The following is a 22,318-nucleotide window of genomic DNA, read 5'->3' as shown; positions in this document are numbered from 1 at the left end:
TACTATCCTGGCTTTGGAAATGGGGAATGGACAGAGGCAGAGACCAACAGATGCCAGTGGGTTACTGCAACTCGTTTATTGTCGCTGGTTCACCGAGACAGGAAAGCAGGAGCTACAGCACAGCAGCGCGTGGTCAGTCGTGGTCTCGGTCTCGGTCTCCTGCCTTGAGCTGGCTGTCCGGGGGGAAGGGCTTACCCAGGTGATGGCCCACAGACAGGCCGTATTTCACGCCCGCCTGCGCCGCCTGCACCTCCTCCCTCAGCACGAACCCCCCCTGGGGGTCGAAGAGCTCGGTGGAGGGGAAGGCCAGCGGCTCCTCCATCCACACGCCTTGCAGCCGGCCGCGCCAGGCCGCCAGCATGTGGGCGCGGGTTTCGGGGGGGCAGTACCCCGGGGAGTGAGAGAGCTGAGGGGCCAGGACCTGGAAGCCACAGAAATTGAGAACCCCGTTCTGCAGAGGGAAACACACAACACGCAAGGTCTTCAGCAGGGCGCAGGCAGGAGAACACACCCGCCTCTGCCTTTCTTCAGATTTTGTCTGATTTCCCTGAAACGTGTTCCTCCTCCCAGCAGCCAAGTTTCACCCAGAAACGTTACAAAATGTACAAATTAATATTATTGTGAAAGAAATCTAGCATTACATAAAGGGCATCAACCCTTTATGGAAGAAATACATCAATACAAAGTCTTTCATTTAGGTAGTTGTGTCACCATGCGTAGGCTGCAAAGGAACCAGTAAAGGTTTATTACACGCTGAAAAGAGAAGAAAAGAAACACAATGTTTTGACTGTGGAGTGTCTTCGGGTGTGAAGTAGGCTCCACAGCCAAAACGTTGTGTTTCTTTACTTCTCTTTTCAGCGTGGAATAAACCTTTGCTTGTTCCATTACATGGTCATTACATGGTCATTCCATAGTCATACATAGTAACCACATTACATTGCAGTCGTTACAATACATTACATAGATATTATGGCCAAAATCTTCTGAAGAAGGCTGAAGCAGAAACATGCACTAGTGGCTCAACGCCCTGTAGCTTGCCAGTAATCATTACCTGTAATGGCCACAGAGTAACGTTCAGGTCTCCGTTCAGGCCGCTTGGCGAAAACATAGCTCCAGACGCACCTGTCGTTAAGGAGAGCATTGCTTTCTTATCCTAAAAACACAGAAGAAACAAAGGCTAAGACTCGAGATTTGAAATGCGTTTTCATTTTCTTACAGAAATGAATCGTGCGTTAGTTTCTCAGTAACTCGTGTAGCACAGCGCCTTCTCTCATTAACTTCAGCTACCAGCGATTGTTGGAAGATTAGGAAACAGAGCCACCTGCTGGTTCATCGGGAACATTGCATTCTATCCGTGATTCGTAATGCAGTATTGCTTGCCCAGCAGGCGTGCTTACAGTCCAGATCCTGCACTGGTGGGGTTACAGGATTAAGGGGACCATTTGAACAGCTTCTGCCAGGGCCCCTGGTGCTGCAGCTTTAAGGAGATCTAGAAAACCTGTCGATAAGGAGTGCCCACCCCTGATGGAGGTAACCAGGTATTCACAGTTCTTGAATATGGGGTACAGGAATCCTAGGGTGCAGTCCCTTGACTATTCAGAAGACAGCACTGCACCAAGTGCGATTACCTTGAAAACACCGTTGCTGTAAATCGACTGCAGAGTGAAGGCGAAGCCCTGAGTCAGCACTCGGTCAATCCAGCCTTTCATGATGGCCGGAACGCTGAACCAGTACATGGGAAACTGCGAACACACAGACACACAGGAAGTACGCTTCGCTTCGAGCGCACAGAGGACAAACATTTTTTAATTATGCTCGTTATCGTTAATAACAGTACTCTTCTTAAGGTAGTCTAAATTTAGCATGAAACATGCATGCTTCAGGGAGGTTTTGAGTTTTTGCTGTATCTTATGCATGTACAGCCTGCGTGTTTTCATTGATACTCATCCACCTGTATACAGCAAACACACATGTTCGGACAGAATGAAAAAAAAAACAAACAAAGTAGATACGCATTAACCTCCACATGTAAGAGTCTGCACACAAAATCGCTGAAATCCTAGTGAACACACACAGACCCATTCTCCTCCATGCCACAAAGCAAACTCCCAGCCTTACACACACCAACCTCGGTACTGAAGGCATCAGTGGTGGTGAGGCAGCACAGCGGGTGAGATTCTGGGCTGACGACTGCCTGGTTGTGGGCTCGGGACTTTGCTGTACACCCTGCTGTTGTAACTTAAGTGAGGTACCTTACCCCCCTTGATTCAGTCCACCCAGCTGCAGGAGTGGGGGCCAGACCTGCTGGGATTAGTCACTGTCCCAACTGGGGGAAGAGTCACAAGCTTTCCTGTACACTATACACTACAGATACCAGGATACACTCTGCCCTCATGAGCCCATGTAACCTGAATGTGGAAATTCTTATTACTGCCTACTCTCTCTGTCTGTGTGCCTGTGTGTCTCGTGGAGAGCAAGCTTGGGTATGCAAAAAGACAAACTCCTAATGCAAGAAATTGTATATGGCTAATAAAGTGATCTTATCTCTTATGATCTTATCTGATCTCATCATGTAAAATTTAGAATCTTCATCTGCCAACAGGAAGCCCCAAACTGTGAATGAGCTGGGAAGACACACTATGTGGCAAGACTGCAATAATGTTTTCTCCCCAAATCCTAAAACCACGAGTCATCTGGCTTCCTTTCCATCCAATCTGAGTTCCTTGATTCATAATAATTTGTTACACTGGAACCATGGTTTGCAGTGAGTTTGAAATATGAAGCTGCTTCCAACACTTTTGAATCTGAAAATGATTAAGAGAGGTCTCAGTAAGCAGCTAACCAGTTCTTACTCCTTTCAAGGCAAAACAATACCCCCAAATCTGTGAAATCCAGGATTTCTTCATGCAGAAACTCAGCTTCCAAAACACTACCTAGTCCTCAATACTTTGTAGGTTATTTTTTGTAAGGAAAAACTCTACTGATGATCTGCAGAACTTCCTGCCTTTATTTGCCAGCAGCTTTCATAGTCAGCCAAGACTAAAATGTTGTATTATCAATAAAAGTGAACCTTTAACTGGAGTCATAGACACAATACACAAGACCGCAATAAAACAGGTTTCATCCTTGATCACAGTTCTGTGCTCCTTTACCTGAAATATAATTAAATCGGCTGCCTTGACCTTCCTGTGCTCCTCCAGAATGTCGCCGCTCAGTCTCCCCTCTTGGCACGCCAGCAGCGTCTCCCGTCCGTACTGGAAGTTCTCCGAGTCCCTGGGCTCTGCGGAGATCAGCGGTGAAGACACGCTCACCGCCGCGCACTGCCTGGGCACGGCACCGCAGATGCGCCAATCGTCACGCTCGACGGCACAGGAGGGCCGCGAACATCCACGCACGCAGGTGAATAACGGGACGTGTGATCAGTACGACACCGTCAATTACAGAGAGCTCATATGGGCTCGCTCTTTTTCATCGTGCAAAAAAATGACCACCAAAAATGATCCGCTTTTAAAGCTGTATTGGCAACATTCGAATTTTTTGTCAAGATCAGGATTTGTTGCTGGATTGGCGCAACACACAAAGGAAATCTCTCCACTGCAGAGATTGCCCTTAGACGACTGTCTTCCAAAAATACAGACATGTATTCATCTGGTTAATAACACAGCGTGATTTCCACTTCCTTTAACTCAGGGTCATGGAGGAGCCAGAACCCATCCTGGAAGGCAACGGGCGCAGGACAGGGTACACGCTGGGTGGGACACCAGTCCACGGCTGTTGAGACACTAAGGTCGCAATGATGAAGCATCTGCGTTTGCTACAGTTACCTATGACATCATCAGGAGTGGCGGTGGCTTTGAAGTTCATGGCGTACAGGTCCGACACAGTCACCCGACACCCCTGCGACTTAAAGACCTCCACAGCGGCGTCCTTAAGTGCTGCATTGAAGGAGCTCTTGCTCTGGTGTGCAAGCACTATCAGCACATTCCTGGCTGAAACACAATGAGAGGAAGCAGATTACAGACTTTCTTTCAACCCGTAAAACACAAAGGCACCTCAATATGGTGTTGAGAGACCCTTCTTAACGATAGGTTATTATAACATAGTTATATAACGTAGTTATTCATTGCATCACATATTTCTTATTGAAATATTATTCATGGTGACTGCAGTGTTTAGGATATTTGAGGTGCATTTATAAAGTGTTATTTGTACCACAGATCATTCATTGTTGTTTTTTTTAAAGGAGTCTTGGACTTGTTAGTATCCACATTAGATCCTGTAAGGTTAATGTCTTTGTTCCTTTTCTTGTGTTTAATTGTGCTCAATTATTACTCACTTAAATAAGTCCAAGTCTCTTAAACTGCTCTATAGCAGCGAAAAAGTTGCTTATTACAGTCTTACTGTTTTTCTCCAAGAAAAGAGATTTTTTCATATGCGCTGCTATTTTAATTCATAGTGACTCCATCAAGCGGTAAGTGGATCACTATTATTAGCCTAAAATTTCCATAGTGGAAAGGGGAGTTTGTTCTCAAATGATCAGGTTAAATAAAGGTTTAGAGTTTAGAGTTCAATTAAATTAGGCTATAGGGACAGTACTGGGGACCAAAGTTCTTATAAAGCATAGTTTTACTTTACTATTTGCATAAAATATTAGAATAGATTTGGAAAATGAAAAAATCTTCATTTTATAAGGAGTTTCCAAATGAGGCTTTTGTTAAAGGGACTTAAGAGTATTTGTTGTCAAAAATCGTATTATTTAGGTTATGCCTTAACATCTTAAAACCAGTTCGCTTTTAGCTCGCACAAAAAAATCTAAAACTCTCAGAAACAGCTACAAACCAACCGTTACGAGTCTACATAAATCTTGAAAATGAACAAAAGCATTTGCAGTAAGAGTAAGCGAACACAAACTGTAACATTAATTAATGGGTTAAACCACATTGAGCAGCTGTGCGGTAATATTCTAATTGCTGCAAAACCACAGCTAGCTTTACAAAACCTTGGGACCAACACAGACCTTTACTACGACGTGAGCTTTTTTCTTTTAATAGGCAACATCTATTTTTCAGGAGATGTGCAACATGAAGTCATTTTGTTTCAATCTGTCAATATGTGCTATTGGAAACATAGGAAGAGTTACAAGAGGAGGACATCTGGCCCATCTAGGCCCCCTGGCAGTCAGTAGCTAATAAATCTGATGCTCTCATTCAGCCGTTCCCTGACAGAAGCCAGGGAGCTCTGACAGAGTGGCTTAGGAGCTTGTACCAGATGCCAAAATGAAGGTTTTCTTAGCTCTAAAAAAATAAAGAGATTTGTTTCCTCCACAACAATGTTGGAACGCGCCAAAGTTTTAATGTAATGTGTTGTATTCTATTGGTAAGTGTCAGAAAGCTTAGGTAGAGAAGCTGCATAGTGTGTTAGTCTTCACAAATCAAAAAAACTCACCCATTGTGAACACCTTGGTTTCAGCTCCAGGCTCCTGAAACAAGAACAGCGTCTCAGATTCCTTCCATCCACTCTGAAAATGCCACTTTGTCAGCTCTATAACTGTACTTATAAGTGCCTCCTGAAAAGACCACCCTCACTTGCGTGTCAAACATTGTTCCTTCTCAATAAAGATGACGTAATGTGCCCTGAAGGTATTTGTTGACAAAAGGAAGAGATCACTATTGAGACAAACCATGGTCACGAAGAAAAACATACCTCTTCTACTTCAAACTGGTTCTTCAGGGAGGGGAGGAGAGGAAAAACTAAGATCAGTCTACAAGGGCATTATTTTCCAACGCTTCAGGAAAATGGTCAAAAATACTGCTACATTCGTATGTGATATAGCAATCCTGCTTAATATTGTATCAATGCCCCAATCACACATACTGTATATGAAAACAACACTCTTCAGGAAATTTTGGATGTGTTCCATATGTCATATTCAGTTAAAGAAAGCATTGAATAAATATTAATCTTATCAGATTGCTAATCTGTGAAACTGTCTAACCTTACCTTTTCATGCAACAGATAGTTTTTTTACTTGTGAAGCGTTTGATCGACGTTGGCTGTTTCACGGTTTCACTGTACCGCTTTTGGAAGTAGCGGTTTGTTCTGTATGTACATTGATTTCATAACCAGCCACAGACCCGTGTACAACGACCTCAGCCCCATGGCCTAGTTCAAACAATGGAAACAGCCTCTGAGCCTGGGCAGTGTAATTCTCCTTTGAGTTCTGGTCCATCCACTCATTCGCAACTGTTTCTTCCAATGCAAGGTTGCAAGGCTGGGAGCTGGAGCCTAACCAGGCAAGCAACAGGCATACATGAAAGGGAACACCAGTCCATCACAAGGCACACACAAACACAAACACACACACCAGGGCCAGTTTTCCCAGAAGCCAGTTAACCTACCAATATGTTTTTGGACTGTGTGGAGGAAACCCACATAAATGTGGGAAGAACATACAAACTCAATGCAGATAGAACCCCAGGAATCGAACCCAGGGCCTTAGTGCTGCAAGGCAGCAATGCAAACCTCTGTGCCACCGTGCCTTTGAGATCTGCTGCATCTCTGAAATAGCTCTACACTTCCTAGTGTGCAGAGAAAGTCAGTAATACAACCCTACAGCACGATTGCATGCAAGGATTTTGAAGAGCTACCTCTGGAATGCTGTTGGAGCAGTTTTACTTTGCTATACCTGCAGAGCCTGTAAACCACCAGTGCCAGCTCGCACGACATTGCAGGGAGGTATATGGTTCTCTATACGTCCTAATGAGCAGATCCACCTCAGAGTCTCCGTGGAGCAGGGAGATATGGCAGTGATGTCTCACCGAGATCGGTCTGTCTTTGCTGGACGACAATCTGGTCCATAATGAGACATTCAAGGGATCTAGACCAAGCAACACACTGGTATCAACAGTATGGCGTACAGCTCCCTTTGAAGGAAAGCAGGCTGTGCCGATGTAGGGTAAGACTTGCTGGGGATAGTGCTATGGGCAATAGGCTACAGACAGACCCAGCAGATGCAGCCTTGGTCCAGACAATGAAAGCCTGGTAGCTTGCGACAGTGCAGGTTTGGTGCAGCTGCAATGGCCTCTCTCTGACCTACTGCTGTGAGCAGAAGGGTGAGAACAATGGGAACAGACACAGCACACAGAAGCGAGTGTGGAAAGGTGTGGCGCTGTGCTGCCCAGTGAGCTCCCCGTCAGGTGAACAGAGACACAGCATTGCAACCCCAAGAGACAGGGGTCTCCTCCAACTTTATCACCTTCATTACTTGTTGGAACAAAGGAGTAAAACACAGGGATTGATTTCCTTAACTTTGTGGATTGGTTAAGTACTGGTGACCCAATGTGTAAGATGGGCTGAATAGCTGCCTCTCGTTTGAAGCTTTTCTTAAGGTTTTCCATTCCTATCAGTGGGGAAAAAGCATCGCCCCACTGTAGCAGACAATAACTCCAGCTCTTCTGCTCTGTAAAACCTGAAGATTGTATTCTGATTTTGAATGATAGAATAACTCCTGAATTCAATTCAGATGACAGAAAAGGCAAGTGCTTACAACTTATTTTAGAGATATACAGTATTGAAGGTTGTCTCTGACCGGATCTATTAGCAGATTCCTGGACTGAGTCGCGGGGTCAAAGCCATGGTTCTTTAATAGGCTGCTGTCACTTTAAATCTCGACCTGGTGTGAGCGCTCATACTTGTCCTTCCTCTTTGCCTTGATAGGCAAATCAGCCGTTTTTACACATACTGTGGTGTTCTGTGTCGTTTTAGCAGAACAGGTTGAAGGAGAAGACCCAGGTACAGGTACAGTACTTTACAGCAGACTTTCTCTACAGCACTCGTGCGTTTAGTGTCATTGCTTTATGAGTGACTCGGCCATGCTGTGTTTTCAGTGAGTTGGCTCCACATGCACTGCAATCAGGTTACAAGCTGCCACAGAACACTTTTCATAAGAAGGTTACTTTTCTACATTGGCATTATCATTGCTCAAGATCAGAAACCCGCAGACAGACAGAAAATTCTAATTCCATTTAGAATAAATCGGGGTATAGGTTTTTGTTTTCTTATACTTGGATTGCACCTAGAAAGGGCAGTAGATAATCTGATAAATGTGTTAAAAACTTACAACTGCCCAGGGTTCTGGAGAACAATATGAAGCCCTTCCCCTTTACCACCCCTTTTAAAAAACGGACAGTTTCTGCAGGGCGGAAAAGAGGCGTGATTCGAGTGGCGAGCTTTATCGGGTAACTCACGGGGCCGAAGAGGTCGACACCAGGGCTGTATTGTAATACCTCTTAATGAAAGGATGAATCAGAAAGTTGCGGCTAGCACGAAGACTAGGATCTGAAGACGGAGCTCGCAAGCGAATAGCAGCTTGAGGCGTGTTACTGTAGTCGCAGGGAGGCGGAAGTGGGCGAGATACCGGTGTGCCCTGCCCCCAGACCTCAGCACTGTGCTGCACAGTGTCGCTTTGATGGCACGCTTTGATATGGCGTTACTGCGGAAGAGCTGGTGCTCTGCGGGGCTGTTTTTAAAGCTTTATGCGATGCTCTCTTGGCTGCAGCGCAGGACAACTGCCCAAGATAACCTGTCCGGTCTCCCATTCGCATCTGCGCCACGCCGCTGTGCCGGTCAGTTAATGTGGCGCATACTGTTCTCCACACCGACTGCTGCTGCTGCGCTAAAGCCTCACCCAGCTGCTTGGCTTTTGAACCGTGCTAGTGACAGGGACCCAACCTTGGCTGCAAGCCTGCCTTTTCATCTTCTGTCACGTCTTCAGTTGTGTTTGTGCCTTAGTGTTATTATTCGTTGGCTTATAAGACATCCTTATATAAATATGCTGTGTTATAGGTCTGTAAAATGAAAACAATGGCAGTATAGTTGAAATACAGATAAGATGCAGGTCAGTGAGATAATACTACACCAGTACCGTCTTTCTTCACATCAAAATACAACCATGGTCAAAAATGATACTAATTAAAGTAAAGTAAAGTTATTGACTCAAAAACAAAGTCAAAACAAAAAATAAACGCTAAGCAGGAGTTGAGTCTCACCCAGCGGGGAGAATAAAGGGACTACAGGAAAACTGGGAGGTTTGCTAAGGGAAATTATTGAGGGGAAGCTAAACTGCAGAGCCATGTCCTTTTTTTAAAAGTGCTGTGTCTTCGTTTTCCAGTGCACCTCTCCGTTCTGCTGAGCAGGGAAATACGCGCGTTGTTTTTTTTTAAAATACTGCTCCTTTAAGAGGGAAAGTTCACTTAATGATTAGCGAAAGAAGAGGAAAAACCGGGCAAAAGTGCAACAGGTCTCAGAAGGTCGCAGGAGAATTCAGCAGAGGTGCCCGATATCAACACGCATCTTACTTCTCTTCCCAGAAAACTAGGGACACTTCAGCACACAGATGGCCAGCACCTTGGAGGCCAAAATCAAGCTCAACGATGGGAGGCTGATGCCCTTGCTGGGCCTGGGGACGTGGAAGGTTTGTTTCTTGTCGCTGTCGAGTTCCTCTGCGGCTGCTTGTGCCACCTGCTCCTGCTCTCGTTCCTAGGAGGTTTCCTTCCAGTTTTATTACAGCTGCTCTTCCAGCAAGAAGCAACCTTTGAGCAGCCTCACATGAACACGGCCTTGAGCACCCAAGATAAAAACCGATCAACTGCTTGCAGAAAATAAACCTGGGATGACATTGGTCTGAAAAACTGTATTGCCTTTTTTTTGAATAAATAATTTGGGGTCTTTTGAATTCAGCAAAAACATTTTCCCCAACGACCCATGCAGTGCTGCTGTAAAAGAATACAGTTATTTAATAATGAGCTTTAAGAATGGACTGCATACATAGTGGTATGTCTTTCATCCCAACTCAAAGGATGTTAACCTTCTTGCAGTAATACTGTGTTCATCACTCACACATCCCACTTGCCAGTATGCTAAACCTTAAACTAAACTGTATTTACAGATTGTGCCTGTGATAATATTGTTTCCAACAGGTTTATCATTGAATCAGTATGATTAGAATGTGGTGGAAGTGATTTCAAGATTTCCTATCAGTTGTCACATCAGAGAGCCATATTCATTTGTTTAATCCATAATCAGATGGCTTCTGCCCTTGCTATATAGACATGCACGTAAAAACGGAAGAATTGGACCCCTATGACACTAGAAAATGCAACTACTGCTATGGGTGGTTTTTAAAATTTACCCCCCTCCCTATAAAGAAAAATCGCTGTTATATACCATGTTGCTATTGCATGATCCTACATTGTGGATTTATACCAACTGTATTTATATATGGAGATATTGTTGCCATAATCACATATGGAGCTTCATCATGTGAGCACTGCTCTAACACAGCCACTGAAAAACTTCAGTAGCTCAGTAAATATACGAGGAGAAGATCTGTTAAGGTAATGTATTCATACCACATTCATTTACAGGAAAAAAAAAACAACGGGGGCGTTGGAAACACAAAACCCACCTGCAGATCCTAATCTTAAACTTCCTTGTGTTCAACTTTTTTAAAAGATGGAAAGAAAGAGATTACACTGAGGTGAAAAGGGGAAGGTGATGACACACAGGCGAAACAAGCTCAAAGTTGGCACCACTATCTTTCAGACAACCACAGCAGAGGTTCTTCAGGGAGCTGCAGAAGCAGCCATCGCGGCTGGATACCGACACATCGACACTGCCTACTCCTATGGGAACGAGGTTGAGCTGGGGAAGGCCTTGCGGGCCAAGATCCACCAAGGAATCATCAAACGCGAGGACGTGTTTATCGTCAGCAAAGTACGACCTTCCTCGGGTCAATCAGATATGGTGTAACAGATGTAAGAAAGAACAGACATAACAAACATAACGGCACACTGTAAAATGTAAAACAAAATGAAATCAGTGAGCCTACAAAGTCTTATTGCACAAGAAAGTACCAACAGTCTAAGAGATTGTGATGGCCTTTGGAGGAGGTAGCTACTGTATTATTTTGGTGAGAAGCAGCAGAATATACAGTATTGGCCTACAAAGAATGGAGTCCAATTTATGGGAGTGCAGAGTCCAAAGATCAGAGATGGCAAACACATCTTCTAATTAATATGGAGTCATATTGTATGGGAGTTTACATGTCGGCAGTAAAACCTGAAAGTCATTTTTGAAAATCACACGGAAAACGTTAATTACTAGCTGAAAAGTGGAAGGAAAAGATACAACTTTTTGGTTTTTAATCCTTCCTCAGGTGAATTCTTCCCGTCTTTGTTTTATTTCTGCATTTCACCGTGGAATTAATCTTTACTGGTTCCTTCGCAACCAGTGCACACTGACAGAGATCCCCACCTGAACCCACTGAAGCTTACAGGCAACCAATGCAAAACTGCTAGAGCTGGTATATTCCGATAGCATTTCTATCTAGTTAAAATACAGCTGATTATCATACATGTACAGTCATAGCACTGGATACAACAATCACAGCGATCAGATCTAGAAGAGACAAATAGCATGAACCAAATTCTTTCTCAGCATCAGAAAGAGAGAGAGAACAGCACAGTGGTTAAAATGACACCCCAGTGTCTTCTTGAAACTCAGAATTCAGTAGCACCAAGCGCAGAGTTTCCACTGAATTGTGATGATGGATTCTGCATTCTCTTTCCATAGCTGTGGTGTACCTATCATTCCCCCGAAGATGTGCCTTTGTGTCTCAACAAGTCCTTACAAGACCTGCAGCTGGACTATGTGGACCTCTATCTCATTCACTTCCCTGTGGCCTTCCAGGTAGGCACTGGTGTGTGTCTACAGGGACTATGGTACTGGAGAAGAAAAGGTAGCAGCTGTGAATTTCCCTTCTCATTAAGAACCAAATACTGTACTAAATTTAAACCCCACATCGGAACACAAGTATGATTCCTTTTGCAGTATTCCAAGTTGCAAGCTACTGCATAAAAACAAACATCGCATTTCAAGTACTTATCCATGCTGACTAGGTCCTTGCATTAATCTTATTTTGAACATACTGTATTTGCACATACAGTACACACACATAGAGCTAAGAAATGGTCTTTCTGCTTCAAGATTGCAACATGTACAAGATCGTGGAGCTCGTGACACTTGATCTGTTGAGTGTTACCACCTCTTCATTGAAAGCCAAAGTCTGTTAAGCAAAAGCCAGATATGTTAAAAAGGGCAATGTTCTTCTCCCCCTTCATCCTGTACAAATGTCTTATTGGCCTTTTTTTATTCTGTGCAATGCAGTTTAACATGAGCCTGTCATTGTCAGGTCTCCCTGGAGTGCAACGGAATGTAATGTGAATCCTGTTGACCTGGTGGATCCATTGTTTATATACAGTGAAGCAAAGTCAATAAGGCTTTGCATTACAGGGAATCTGAAACAGGCTTAATGAACTGTGCATTTATTTGGATTACATGGATCGCCCACCAATTCAACAGAAGTTCCATTTAGAATTGGCATACATATTCACACTAAATAAAAAAAAAAACACTATTTACAAATACACAGGGGCTTGGAGATCAGCAAGCTAGGTGTGTAAAGAGCCTTATGAACTGTTTTAAAAAGACAGTAATGAACAATGCCCAAGCACCGTGGTATTCTATAGTGTGTAATGCACAATGAAATAAAACAGACAAAGTGATCTTCCCAAATTGTAGCACAGGCCTTCAAAGTGCCCCGTTGTATGAAGAAGATAATTTCCTTAACCTGCACATCCTAATAAGACTTTTTTTTTCAGAGGATAGACGAAGAGCTGTTTCCGTGTAAGGAGGGCAAAATTCTCACCCTAGAGACAGACTACATTGACACCTGGAAGGTACAGAGACGAGCATAACTAAGGGAACTTCCACAGAGGTGACCATGTCCTGCAAGGGGAGCTCCTGACTATTGAAACACCTGCAAACAACTGGACCAGCCTGTCAAACCCTCTAGGGCTGTGTGATGCAGCTTTGCAGTTTAACCAAAATGTTCTCAAAGACAGTATTTGTGGTGTTGTCACGAGTGCCACTAAGAAATATAATTATATACATGTATATAATATAGACTTAACAAGTCAGACTCTTCAGTTGTGTTAGAAGGTGAAACAAAAGTTCTTAGCTAAATCTCTAGAAACGTTACTGCCAGACTCCTCGTCTCCAATATTTTAATCAGGCCAGGTTATAAACGGTTGATAGAATTGTGTTGGATGTTTTCAATTCCTAATTGCATTTATTTTCATTTGATAACTAAGTGTTTGTCATTACATACATACAGTTGTTACCACTTATTTCTCATTTCATGTTAGAATTTAAAACAGCTGAATCACATCTCCCAAGAAAACTTGTCAGTTCTGGTTAAAGAGATGGAGATGTATTAGTGTTTCCATGTATAAAATTAGCTCTGGTCTTGGAGATGTAAGGCTGGTAATGTTTTCGGCTGTGTTGAGCGTTTGTTATTGTCCGGAGAGAGCCCTGTGTAACTCAGCGAGCCCTTATTGTCTGTTCCAGGCAATGGAGGCTCTGGTCTCTTCAGGCCGAGTAAAGAGCATTGGAGTGTCCAACTTCAACATACAACAGCTGGAGAGACTGCTCTCTGCTGCTAAGATACCACCAGCTGTCAATCAGGTAGGGCACTCTCTCCATACAACTTTACTTGTGTTGTGGGAAGGAGAGACGTAGGACTATACATTTCCAAATCATTTAACAGGGAGCTCCAGAATGTATTTTTTTTCTGAAAAACATGACTCAAGATCTAAACACATGTGTAAACTGAGACTTAAGTAATGGTTTTGTTTCTGTTAATTGTAAGACATGGCTGACCGAGATGTACATTGGGAACAAATGGATGAAGTCCTATCTGCAGCCTTTAATTAGAGTACCTGTGTTGCTCTTTTACAGGTGGAGCTGCATCCTTACCTGGTCCAGTCTGACCTTGTGAAGTTCTGTCAATCCAAAAACATTGCCCTGACTGCATACAGCCCCTTCGGCTCTCCTGGGAGGCCCAAAGAACTGTAAGTGTAAGCATTTCCTTCCTTGCTCATCTGCTCGTATTACCGACAGTGAATGCTCTTTCACTTTGCAGTTTGAAACAAGATTGCAATTTTAAAGATAAAGGGATGTTATGTACGATAGATTGCGTGTAAATTGTGTACATCACAGGAACAGAGCATTAAAATTACATTTCCATGAGCTCACTGTACACAAGCAATTCAGCAAACACTGAGCTTTTAAAATGAGTTCCTCTAACAAACTGAGATTGTTCAATTTTTGCCAAGAGTTTCTTCCATGCCTGTGGTCATGTGTTTCAGTCTTCTGTTCAACAGTCAACATCAGACCTTACAGATGTTCTTTAGATACTGATGTGTTTGCATCTCCTCCTTTGTGTGCTGGAACTGAAACTCCTTGTGAGCTTGCACTTCACTGGTTAAACCTGCCTGCAGGAGCTTATACTTGATTAAAGGTGACAGCCTGCCTGCTACAGTATTTTATTTTTGTATAAATAAAATTTTCTTTCAGTTACAGGGGAGCCACTGACCCGGAGAAACTCCTGGAAGATCCTGTGGTGGCAGCAATAGCCAAGAAATATCAAAAGAGTTCAGCACAGGTGAGAGATGTCTCTTTCATTACCCCACCGCTACTGAGTCAATTCAAGAAGGTGCCAGGTGCAGCAGGGCTCATCTGGGCAGTGTGCCTGCTAGCAAAGCCACTGTCATGCCCCCCTTGGAACCACAGCCGGAGACCCGGCCTTTTAGAGCACCTGAGTGGCTTTGTGAAACTCAGAATCTACAGACAGTGATCGAATGCCAAAAGGCACAGAGCTGCTCTGGCCACTCATGCGCAATACATGCAAGATGTAGTGAAACAGCTGAGAGAGATTCCCGGACAGGATCCTAACTCAGGCTTTCGGGATCTCAGTGCACACACACCACCTCTACACGGCTACTCTATGCAAGACAGACATCGGCAGGTTTGCTTTTGCGGCCTAAAGAACGAGGCAGGCTGGCCTGTGAAGAGGCTGTAGGGACCTCAGATTGCCACTAGAGGCCGCCAAAGGAAACCCTTGTAAACGGTCTCACGGGATGCTCACAAGTCTGCATTGTCTTTTGGTTTCAAAGCAATCGCTCAGTGTTTTCATCTGTTTGTTTGTTTTTATTTGTCTTTCTAGCTTACATTTCAGATGCTCTGATCTAGCACAATCAAATCTGTCTGTATATACGATGCAAAATTAATTCACATTAACATTTTACAGGTCTTACTAAGATTTCATGTGCAGCAGGGTATCGCAGTTATTCCTAAGAGCATCAGACCCAACCACATTTTAGAGAACACCAAGGTAATGTTGTCTTTGCATTTGTTGTTGGAAAAAAAACAAGCAAGCTTGTGATTACTATGTTATTCTTTGAAGTATATTTTAAAGCTGTACAGAAAGAGTCCAAAACAAAGGGTAAACATACTTTTTAGAGATGTAGAATGAGATAAATATGGAACCACTGCAGCACAGATTAATTCCAAAAGGAAGTATGAGACTAGAAAACAATACTTTAATAAATTACAAAAACATATGATGAGAAAAGTGTTTTAAAGAATAAAAAAAAAAAAAGATTTAATCTTTAGATATTTCTTATAGATTCAAACAGTCACCATCCAGTTAAAGAAAAGAGTACAATTCAATTAAGTGGCAGCACAACTCCAAACAAATCCCAGGTAAGCCAAGAGAGACAGAAAAGAATATGGGGATGGAGACTAAGATCTTTTTTCACCACTACAAAAACAAAAGAACAGCAAAGCATCAAGTAAACTGTCTCAGAAATAACGGCTAATTCTTAGATTAATCTCCAGGGCTTAAATGCATATTATCAACTGTACGGAAGGAAACGGGAACTCAAGCTTATTGGTTATCAGCAAAACACAACTGTCACCTTAGACAGAGGTAACACCAACCACAAAAGTGCTGATATGAAAAGAATGACTAAACTAAACCAAGTAATTATAGACCAATTAGAGGTCTTTGACAAGCAACAGCTATAAAGCAAACACATGCTATGGCATATTTATAATGCTTTTGGTAACAGTTCACATAGACGATTAATTCTTGAATAGCTGTAGGCAACCAAGGCAATGCATGTACAGTATTTGGATTGCAAACTGGATAGTTGAGATAGGGCTACAGCTAATATTGTGGAAGTAACAAAGACAGTAATTTCCTAAGATTTAAATGGATACTACAGGACTTTATCAACGCGAAGCTGATATGGAAAAATTAAGAGTGTTAGCAGTTGGAAAAAATATAACCTACAGTGTAAATAGGAGGTGGGAATTACCAAGTTTAAAGGAGGTGGCTATGAAAATGACTTAAGTGTTTACAGTATGTTGACACATGGTCTTCTACACAATATAACTCTGTCTTTTACTGTTCTTCCAGATCTTTGACTTCAATTTGAGCAACAAAGACATGAAGACTTTGAAGAGTCTAAACAGAGGCTGGAAAGCGTGTGTCTTTGATTCGTAAGGGATAGATTTGTTGGCATGTTTTTTTAGGAATGAGACTTGAAATGTCATTGCTGATAATAAACTGTTTTCTTCACTTCAAAAACAGGGTTATGGTGCAATCCAAAAAACTTAACAGACCTATTGGCTTTTACAGATTCTCATCCTTAAAAATACCATTAAAAAGTGTATAAATTATACACACACCATATAAACTAGAGCTTTCCAAGAAATGCAATCTAGATTGAGCTAGTTTGCCTAGTACAAGATTGGTTCAAAGCCTTCACACTCTTTTTATTGGATTTGGTGATTACATTTACTTAAAGTGAATATGAACATTGTAAGTGATGGAGTAATAGCATCAGAAATAAAAAAAAAAACAGAAAGTACAACAAGAAAGGCCCATGAAGTACTGTATATTACCAGGACATCAACAACTCTTACTCTTACATTTATTAAATTTGGTATCAGTTGTGTTTATACATACTGTATTTTTTTAAATTGACATGAATGATGGGTGAAAATAAAATTCTTACCCACTGGGCATTAGTAGAGAAGCCTGTACAACACAGAGACCCAAGGTCAGCACAAATCAGAAAAACAAAGAGAGGAGGAGAGGACCAAACATCAGAAAGCAGTTCATGAGAAATCATTTTGTTTTCTTTGTTTTTAAATTTTTGCACTATGATTTATTTCACTTGGTAAATGTGTGAAAGAATGCATGGTGATTCGCATGAAGACTTTCATGACTGTTTGCATCTGTCCTACACAGGCTGAAGTCACATCCTTTCTATCCTTTTGAACACTGACGTCCCCGGGGGTTTCACAGAGATGAGGCCAAGGAGGAAAGGAAATCTTACCAACTCTCTCACAAACCATCACTGGAAACATGTGAAACTTTTCCCACACCGCAGGAGAAAGAGTGCATCTGAATTATCACTCTATGGGCAGTTGTACTTTCACTTTGGAGGAATTCCAAATGTTTACAAAACATCCTCAAGAAAAAGAAGTAAAACATCACAAATCAATGCATCAGGAACATAATTTTCCTCTTCCTCATTAACCTTTACTCATCTACCACTCATATACGGCTATCATGTAATGGACAGTACTGTGTATTTTTCAAGAAGCATGACTGCAATACAAAAACAAGAATGAAATTTGAAAATCTCTGTGCACTGGTCAGTTATTGATATGTGAAAATACTGTACTGTATGTTGTTTTGCTATTCATTGCATTTGCAAAAATACAGGGATAGATGCAAAAAAGCTCCAATAATGACATTAATTTGTGTATGTACTAGAATTAAATCACATGACTGTTAAATCTGGGTGACACAGAGGTGCTGTGGCTAGCATTTCTGCCTTACAGTACTAGAGCGCTGGGTTCAATTCCTGGGTTGCTATCTGTGTGAAGTCTGAATGTTCCCCCTGCATTTGTGTGGGTTTCCTCTGGGTGGAAACTGGTCTCCAGGACTGAGCAGGGCTCAGAAACTGCTAAAAAGCATGTTTGCTAATCTTGAATAAAAGGTAATGCTGTCAGTATATGATTCTGACCTTATGTACCACTTTGAAACAATAAAAGGCCTTTTGTAGATCTTGTTACAATCCATGCAGGTGAACCTGTTGTCAAAACAAACAGGTTATCGTGTTTGAAGATTTGAGAATGTGCCTGCTTAGTGTTTGGATGGGCAACATTTTTAGGAACACCAGGTTGCAGCTGGAAAGAGGTATTGGCAGACCAGTAGGCGGGATTGTGTACCAGACTTTTTAAAACAAGGCCCCAGTACAGTGACCGGCGACACTGTGCGGTACAGTTCTTCACAAGACATGTCAAACTGAGGTCATAATTACTATCATCAAGGTCTGGCCACACCTGCTGTAGGAAGTACACCCGCCGATTTGTTCTGCATTTACATTTATATTGCAAAGAATTATAATTGAATTAGTTAATGCCACTCATCAAATTCAATATTCTACGGGAGAGCAAAGACTATGACGAACAACGCATGAGCATTTAAAAAATAAACCACTGTGATGTCTGTTTGATGTCTGCTGGGACCTTTGCCTGCCTGATCTCCGCACAGCACTTCAGCACTTGTCCTCCTTTTTGGAGAAACACCGACCCTAATTTATGGATTGAGCCAAGAAAATGGGACGGGGGTCGCAATAGAATGGTCTGCAGTTCTTCAGTACCAAAAAAGCAGAAAATTAAGACAGTTTTACCGAACCTCATCGTGTTTTTTCCAACGCCGAAACAAGAGTCCGTCACAGAAACGCTACATCTTAAGCAAATGGTTACATCGGCTGCTTGCCACCATGCTATGAAGAGTCGAGTGGGAACTTACGTCTAGTTTCAGTGGCAAAGGAACACGTAGAGATTAATTCCACGCTGTAAAGTAAAAAGAAGAAAAACCCAACATTCCGGTAGTGTAGCCTTCTTCAGGTATGTAATGAAGATGCTGTCAAGCTGTTTTCTGTGAAATAAAGTTCTTTGTTTTTTCGGAAAAAGAGATCATAGAACAAAAATAAATAAAATTCAGCTACTAATAATTAACACTACTTTCAGCCTGCAACTTATTATTGACGTAGCCTTAGCTATCTGAGTGAACACGCAAAATCCATCACACCACTCGCGACTCGTTCTGATGACGCCATAAGCTCCGCGACCGGGGCACGGTACATAAGTCAAGTCATATTTTCACGGCGTGAGGAAACAGAATCGCCAGTGCGATTCAACGTGACATTAAAAACGGCCTTTTATTAGAACGGTAAGCAAGTTTCTGCGATTGCATAATAGCACTGAGGTAAAGAACTACTGAAAATGGTGAAATACAACAGTTGCTGGGTCTTAAACCTGGGTAGCCTGAGTGCTGCCTGTCCTAGCAGGGTTGACCTACTGTGTGTTTAACATGAATAGCGGTAAGGAACACTGGAAATACTTACATATATAGTCTGAAAGGTATATAAGGTATGATACTTATAATGCTGCAAAATATTTCAGAGTTTGCATAACATCTCTGTAGCATCTAAACACGTGTAAAGGATTCATTTGATTTCGGTCTCATAACCTAGTCCTCATAACACAGTTATTAATAGTAATAGTTTTAAGAGGGGGTGGCTATTTGTAAAAATAAAGGCAGCAGTATGACGTAATGGTTTATGTTCTGGATTTGTACCTGGAGGATTGTAAATTCAAATCCTTCAGGTATGAGAGACAGGTAAGGAGTGTGACACGAAGGGGTGGGTAAGAATGCAGGAGGGGAGGAATAGGGTCTGAAGAGATGGAAATCTAGCAGAAGAGATCTATGGGAGGTGTGAAAGGCAGAAGTTTGTATGAATGGGGAGATTTGGGAAGAAATTAGTAGGTCTCTGAGGGCTGGTGGAAGATGTGATCTTAAGGACACTTCTGGCTTCTGATGTCTTTCTGTATTAAGAGTCCTGTAATCACTGTGAAAGAATGTAGACAGAACAGTCAGTTTAATCATGGCTGAGAGGAAAAATGGTAAACCATCAGCTTGGTGTGATTTCTGAACCTCAGTGCTCTGATATGTAACACTTGGCCAGTCTTTTTCCTGTTTCACCAAGGTAAAGAGCAGAGCACTTACAGGGAAGAAAGGCAGTAACATGATGCACTCTGTGTATTCTTGAAGTGGCCAGATGAGCTGTTTGTCCATGCTTTAAAATGATTATTGAAATTTGAATAAGACACCTAATGGAGTGGTTAAAATAGTAGTTGAAATGATAAAATAACTGTTTTGATTTCCAGCTTGCTGAGCCCCAATCCATGCAAAGATGACTCCAGTGATTGCATCAAGGTTATTTCATCTGGCTCTCAGGAGTTCTTCCCCAAAAAGCTTGTTAATGTTCCCTCAGCCGTACAGGGCCTGTGTAGCCCACACAAGACTGCACTCCTCTCACGTCAAGCAGAGAAGCTACTGGCAGTACCTCAAGCGTAAAGTCCTGAAGCCCCCCTCTCCTCCATACCAACACGTCTGCCAAGTGGGCGACCCAATCCTTCGCTCCATGGCGTCGGAGGTGGACCCAGCCAAAATTGCCAGCCCAGAAATCCAGAGGGTGATCCGGACTCTGGTGGCAGTGATGCGGAGGCTGGAGTGCGTGGGGCTCAGCGCTCCCCAGATCGGGGTTCCCCTGCAGATCCTGGCGGCCGAGTTCACCGAGCGCATGATCTCCGACCACCCCCAGGGCATGAGGGAGGCCAAGGGCCTGTCTGCTTTTCCTCTGAGGGTCTTCGTGAACCCCAGGGTTCGGGTCCTGGACTCCAGAACCAGCTCTTTCCTTGAGGGCTGCGAGAGCATTTCAGGTTTCTCTGCTTGTGTTCCTAGGTATCTCTCTGTAGAAATTTCAGGTACGCATAACCTCTTTAGTGACCGATTTATTTGGCTCATGCTTGAATCCCGTGTATTACTGTACACTGCTGTGTCCACACCTGGTGGTTTGAACCTACAGCCTTCTGTATTTGCTGCATCAGTTATTAGTTCGGCAAATGCAGGCCAGCTCAGACCCTGGCATTTTGCCTTCTTTAGGGTATCCATGTTGGTTGCACCAGTTCTACAGTGGAACTGAGAGGCTTCCTTCAGATGTGCCAGCTGACATGCTGGAGCAGGGTTGACCTCTAGCCCACATGAGGAAGGGAGCTGGGCTCTCTGTCATTGCTCTGGTCTTTCAAGAGTGGATCTGGTGCCTCTGTCCTTCACTCATGATTTCACAGGTGAATAGACCATGATTTCACCCTGGGTGTGTGTAACTAGCAGTTAGATCAATTTGACAATCACAGTAAAAGGCTCTGAAATCCTGAGAAAATCAAAATATTAATTTTAATATGTTAAGTGTGTTAAATGTGGCTCATATGAGATTAGGCTCACCTTAATGGCACAGTTACATTTTACCAATTGAGAAATTGGAATCCAATTAAAATGTAATTGCACTGTTGGGATCCCTTTACAATGAGTAAAATTTAAAATTGTGCAAGCCCTTTTCAATGCTTTGATGGCATCATCTTTGAAAAGTGTCAGATGTGTGAAGCATTTACTATTTACAAGAGTGTTTAGACAACAAAGAATAATAATGAAGAAACTGTTGTATGAAGTCTTTACTCTGTATTCCCAGGTCTAAATGAGAGAGGAGAGCCTGTGACCTGGAAGACCAGTGGCTGGCCAGCGCGAATCATTCAGCACGAAATGGACCATTTGAATGGAGTGCTGTACATTGACAAGATGGACAGTAAAACCTTCAATAACGTTGCATGGATGGAAGCAAATGAATGAGGACTATTTTGGAGATAAATACATTTCTTGACACCTGCATTCCTGTTATTCCTGTGCTCAAATTGAGTGTTTGATTCTTACTTGAATTCATCTCAGATTTTCTCCAAAGTTAATAACCTGTCAGCTGTTATGCAATTCCTAATGTACCCATGCATGAGCTAAGGCACAGAGATATATGGGGTCATGCTTTGAAGGCTCAGTGAAAAAAAAAACAGGAAGGTGTTACATTCTTATGTACACAATTATGCTGAGGCATAACGCTAGCAGTTCATTTTGGAGGAGAGAAGTTGTATGAATTCAGATATTTTAAGCAATCAGTTCTATTGAATGAGTGCTAGGAAAATACAGTGTACTGCAATTTGGCACTTGTAATACTGTACATGAGTATTTTGTAAAACCGTGGTTATTTTTAAATAAAGCCATACCGCTCAAAGCATATGGTAATTGCAAGATTTCTGAAATCTACAAGTAGAAGTCTAATCATTATAGCTAATTTGTGAAATGGTTACAAATTGTTAATTTGTATACAATGCTCCATAACAAGACCTCCAAATTAAAAGGTTCCCTGAAGAGGATTTGCTGTTT

At 42.5% G+C, this 22,318-nt stretch overlaps 3 protein-coding genes across 8 annotated transcripts; 2 read left to right on the top strand and 1 right to left on the bottom strand.

The window, feature by feature from the left end:
• Positions 1 to 57: 57 nt before the first annotated feature.
• Positions 58 to 19,073, bottom strand: nqo1 (NAD(P)H dehydrogenase, quinone 1). 3 transcript variants are annotated; one of them, XM_015368090.2, is made up of 7 exons: positions 18,794 to 19,073; positions 5,446 to 5,479; positions 3,825 to 3,989; positions 3,153 to 3,280; positions 1,629 to 1,742; positions 1,052 to 1,153; positions 58 to 451 (listed from the first exon to the last, which is right to left on the bottom strand). In XM_015368090.2, the coding sequence occupies exons 2-7, from the start codon at positions 5,447 to 5,449 to the stop codon at positions 134 to 136; spliced, it is 831 nt and encodes a 276-aa protein (XP_015223576.2). In that variant the 5' UTR covers positions 5,450 to 5,479; positions 18,794 to 19,073; the 3' UTR covers positions 58 to 133. The 3 variants fall into 3 exon arrangements, with proteins under 3 accessions (XP_015223576.2, XP_015223578.2, XP_015223577.2); XM_015368092.2 differs by lacking the exon at positions 18,794 to 19,073 and adding an exon at positions 8,286 to 8,319; XM_015368091.2 differs by lacking the exon at positions 18,794 to 19,073 and adding an exon at positions 8,247 to 8,264.
• On the top strand, positions 6,718 to 17,987 carry LOC102697846 (aldo-keto reductase family 1 member B1). 4 transcript variants are annotated; one of them, XM_015368087.2, is made up of 11 exons: positions 6,718 to 6,955; positions 9,369 to 9,472; positions 10,603 to 10,773; positions 11,632 to 11,748; positions 12,720 to 12,797; positions 13,468 to 13,584; positions 13,858 to 13,970; positions 14,476 to 14,563; positions 15,209 to 15,292; positions 16,382 to 16,464; positions 17,219 to 17,987. In XM_015368087.2, the coding sequence occupies exons 2-11, from the start codon at positions 9,395 to 9,397 to the stop codon at positions 17,253 to 17,255; spliced, it is 966 nt and encodes a 321-aa protein (XP_015223573.2). In that variant the 5' UTR covers positions 6,718 to 6,955; positions 9,369 to 9,394; the 3' UTR covers positions 17,256 to 17,987. The 4 variants fall into 4 exon arrangements, with proteins under 4 accessions (XP_015223573.2, XP_015223575.2, XP_015223574.2 ...); XM_015368089.2 differs by lacking the exons at positions 6,718 to 6,955; positions 17,219 to 17,987 and adding exons at positions 7,608 to 7,797; positions 15,587 to 15,663; XM_015368088.2 differs by lacking the exon at positions 6,718 to 6,955 and adding an exon at positions 7,612 to 7,791.
• Positions 19,074 to 19,098: 25 nt separating the features above from the next.
• On the top strand, positions 19,099 to 22,308 carry pdf (peptide deformylase, mitochondrial). Its single transcript, XM_015368093.2, has 3 exons — positions 19,099 to 19,216; positions 20,215 to 20,814; positions 21,576 to 22,308. The coding sequence occupies exons 2-3, from the start codon at positions 20,241 to 20,243 to the stop codon at positions 21,731 to 21,733; spliced, it is 732 nt and encodes a 243-aa protein (XP_015223579.1). The 5' UTR covers positions 19,099 to 19,216; positions 20,215 to 20,240; the 3' UTR covers positions 21,734 to 22,308.
• Positions 22,309 to 22,318: the final 10 nt, after the last annotated feature.

Source organism: Lepisosteus oculatus, chromosome 20 (assembly GCF_040954835.1).
Source record: "Lepisosteus oculatus isolate fLepOcu1 chromosome 20, fLepOcu1.hap2, whole genome shotgun sequence".
Classification (NCBI taxonomy): Eukaryota; Metazoa; Chordata; class Actinopteri; order Semionotiformes; family Lepisosteidae; genus Lepisosteus; species Lepisosteus oculatus.
Note: the sequence above shows the minus strand (reverse complement) of the source record. Positions and strands in the feature narration are given on the sequence as shown.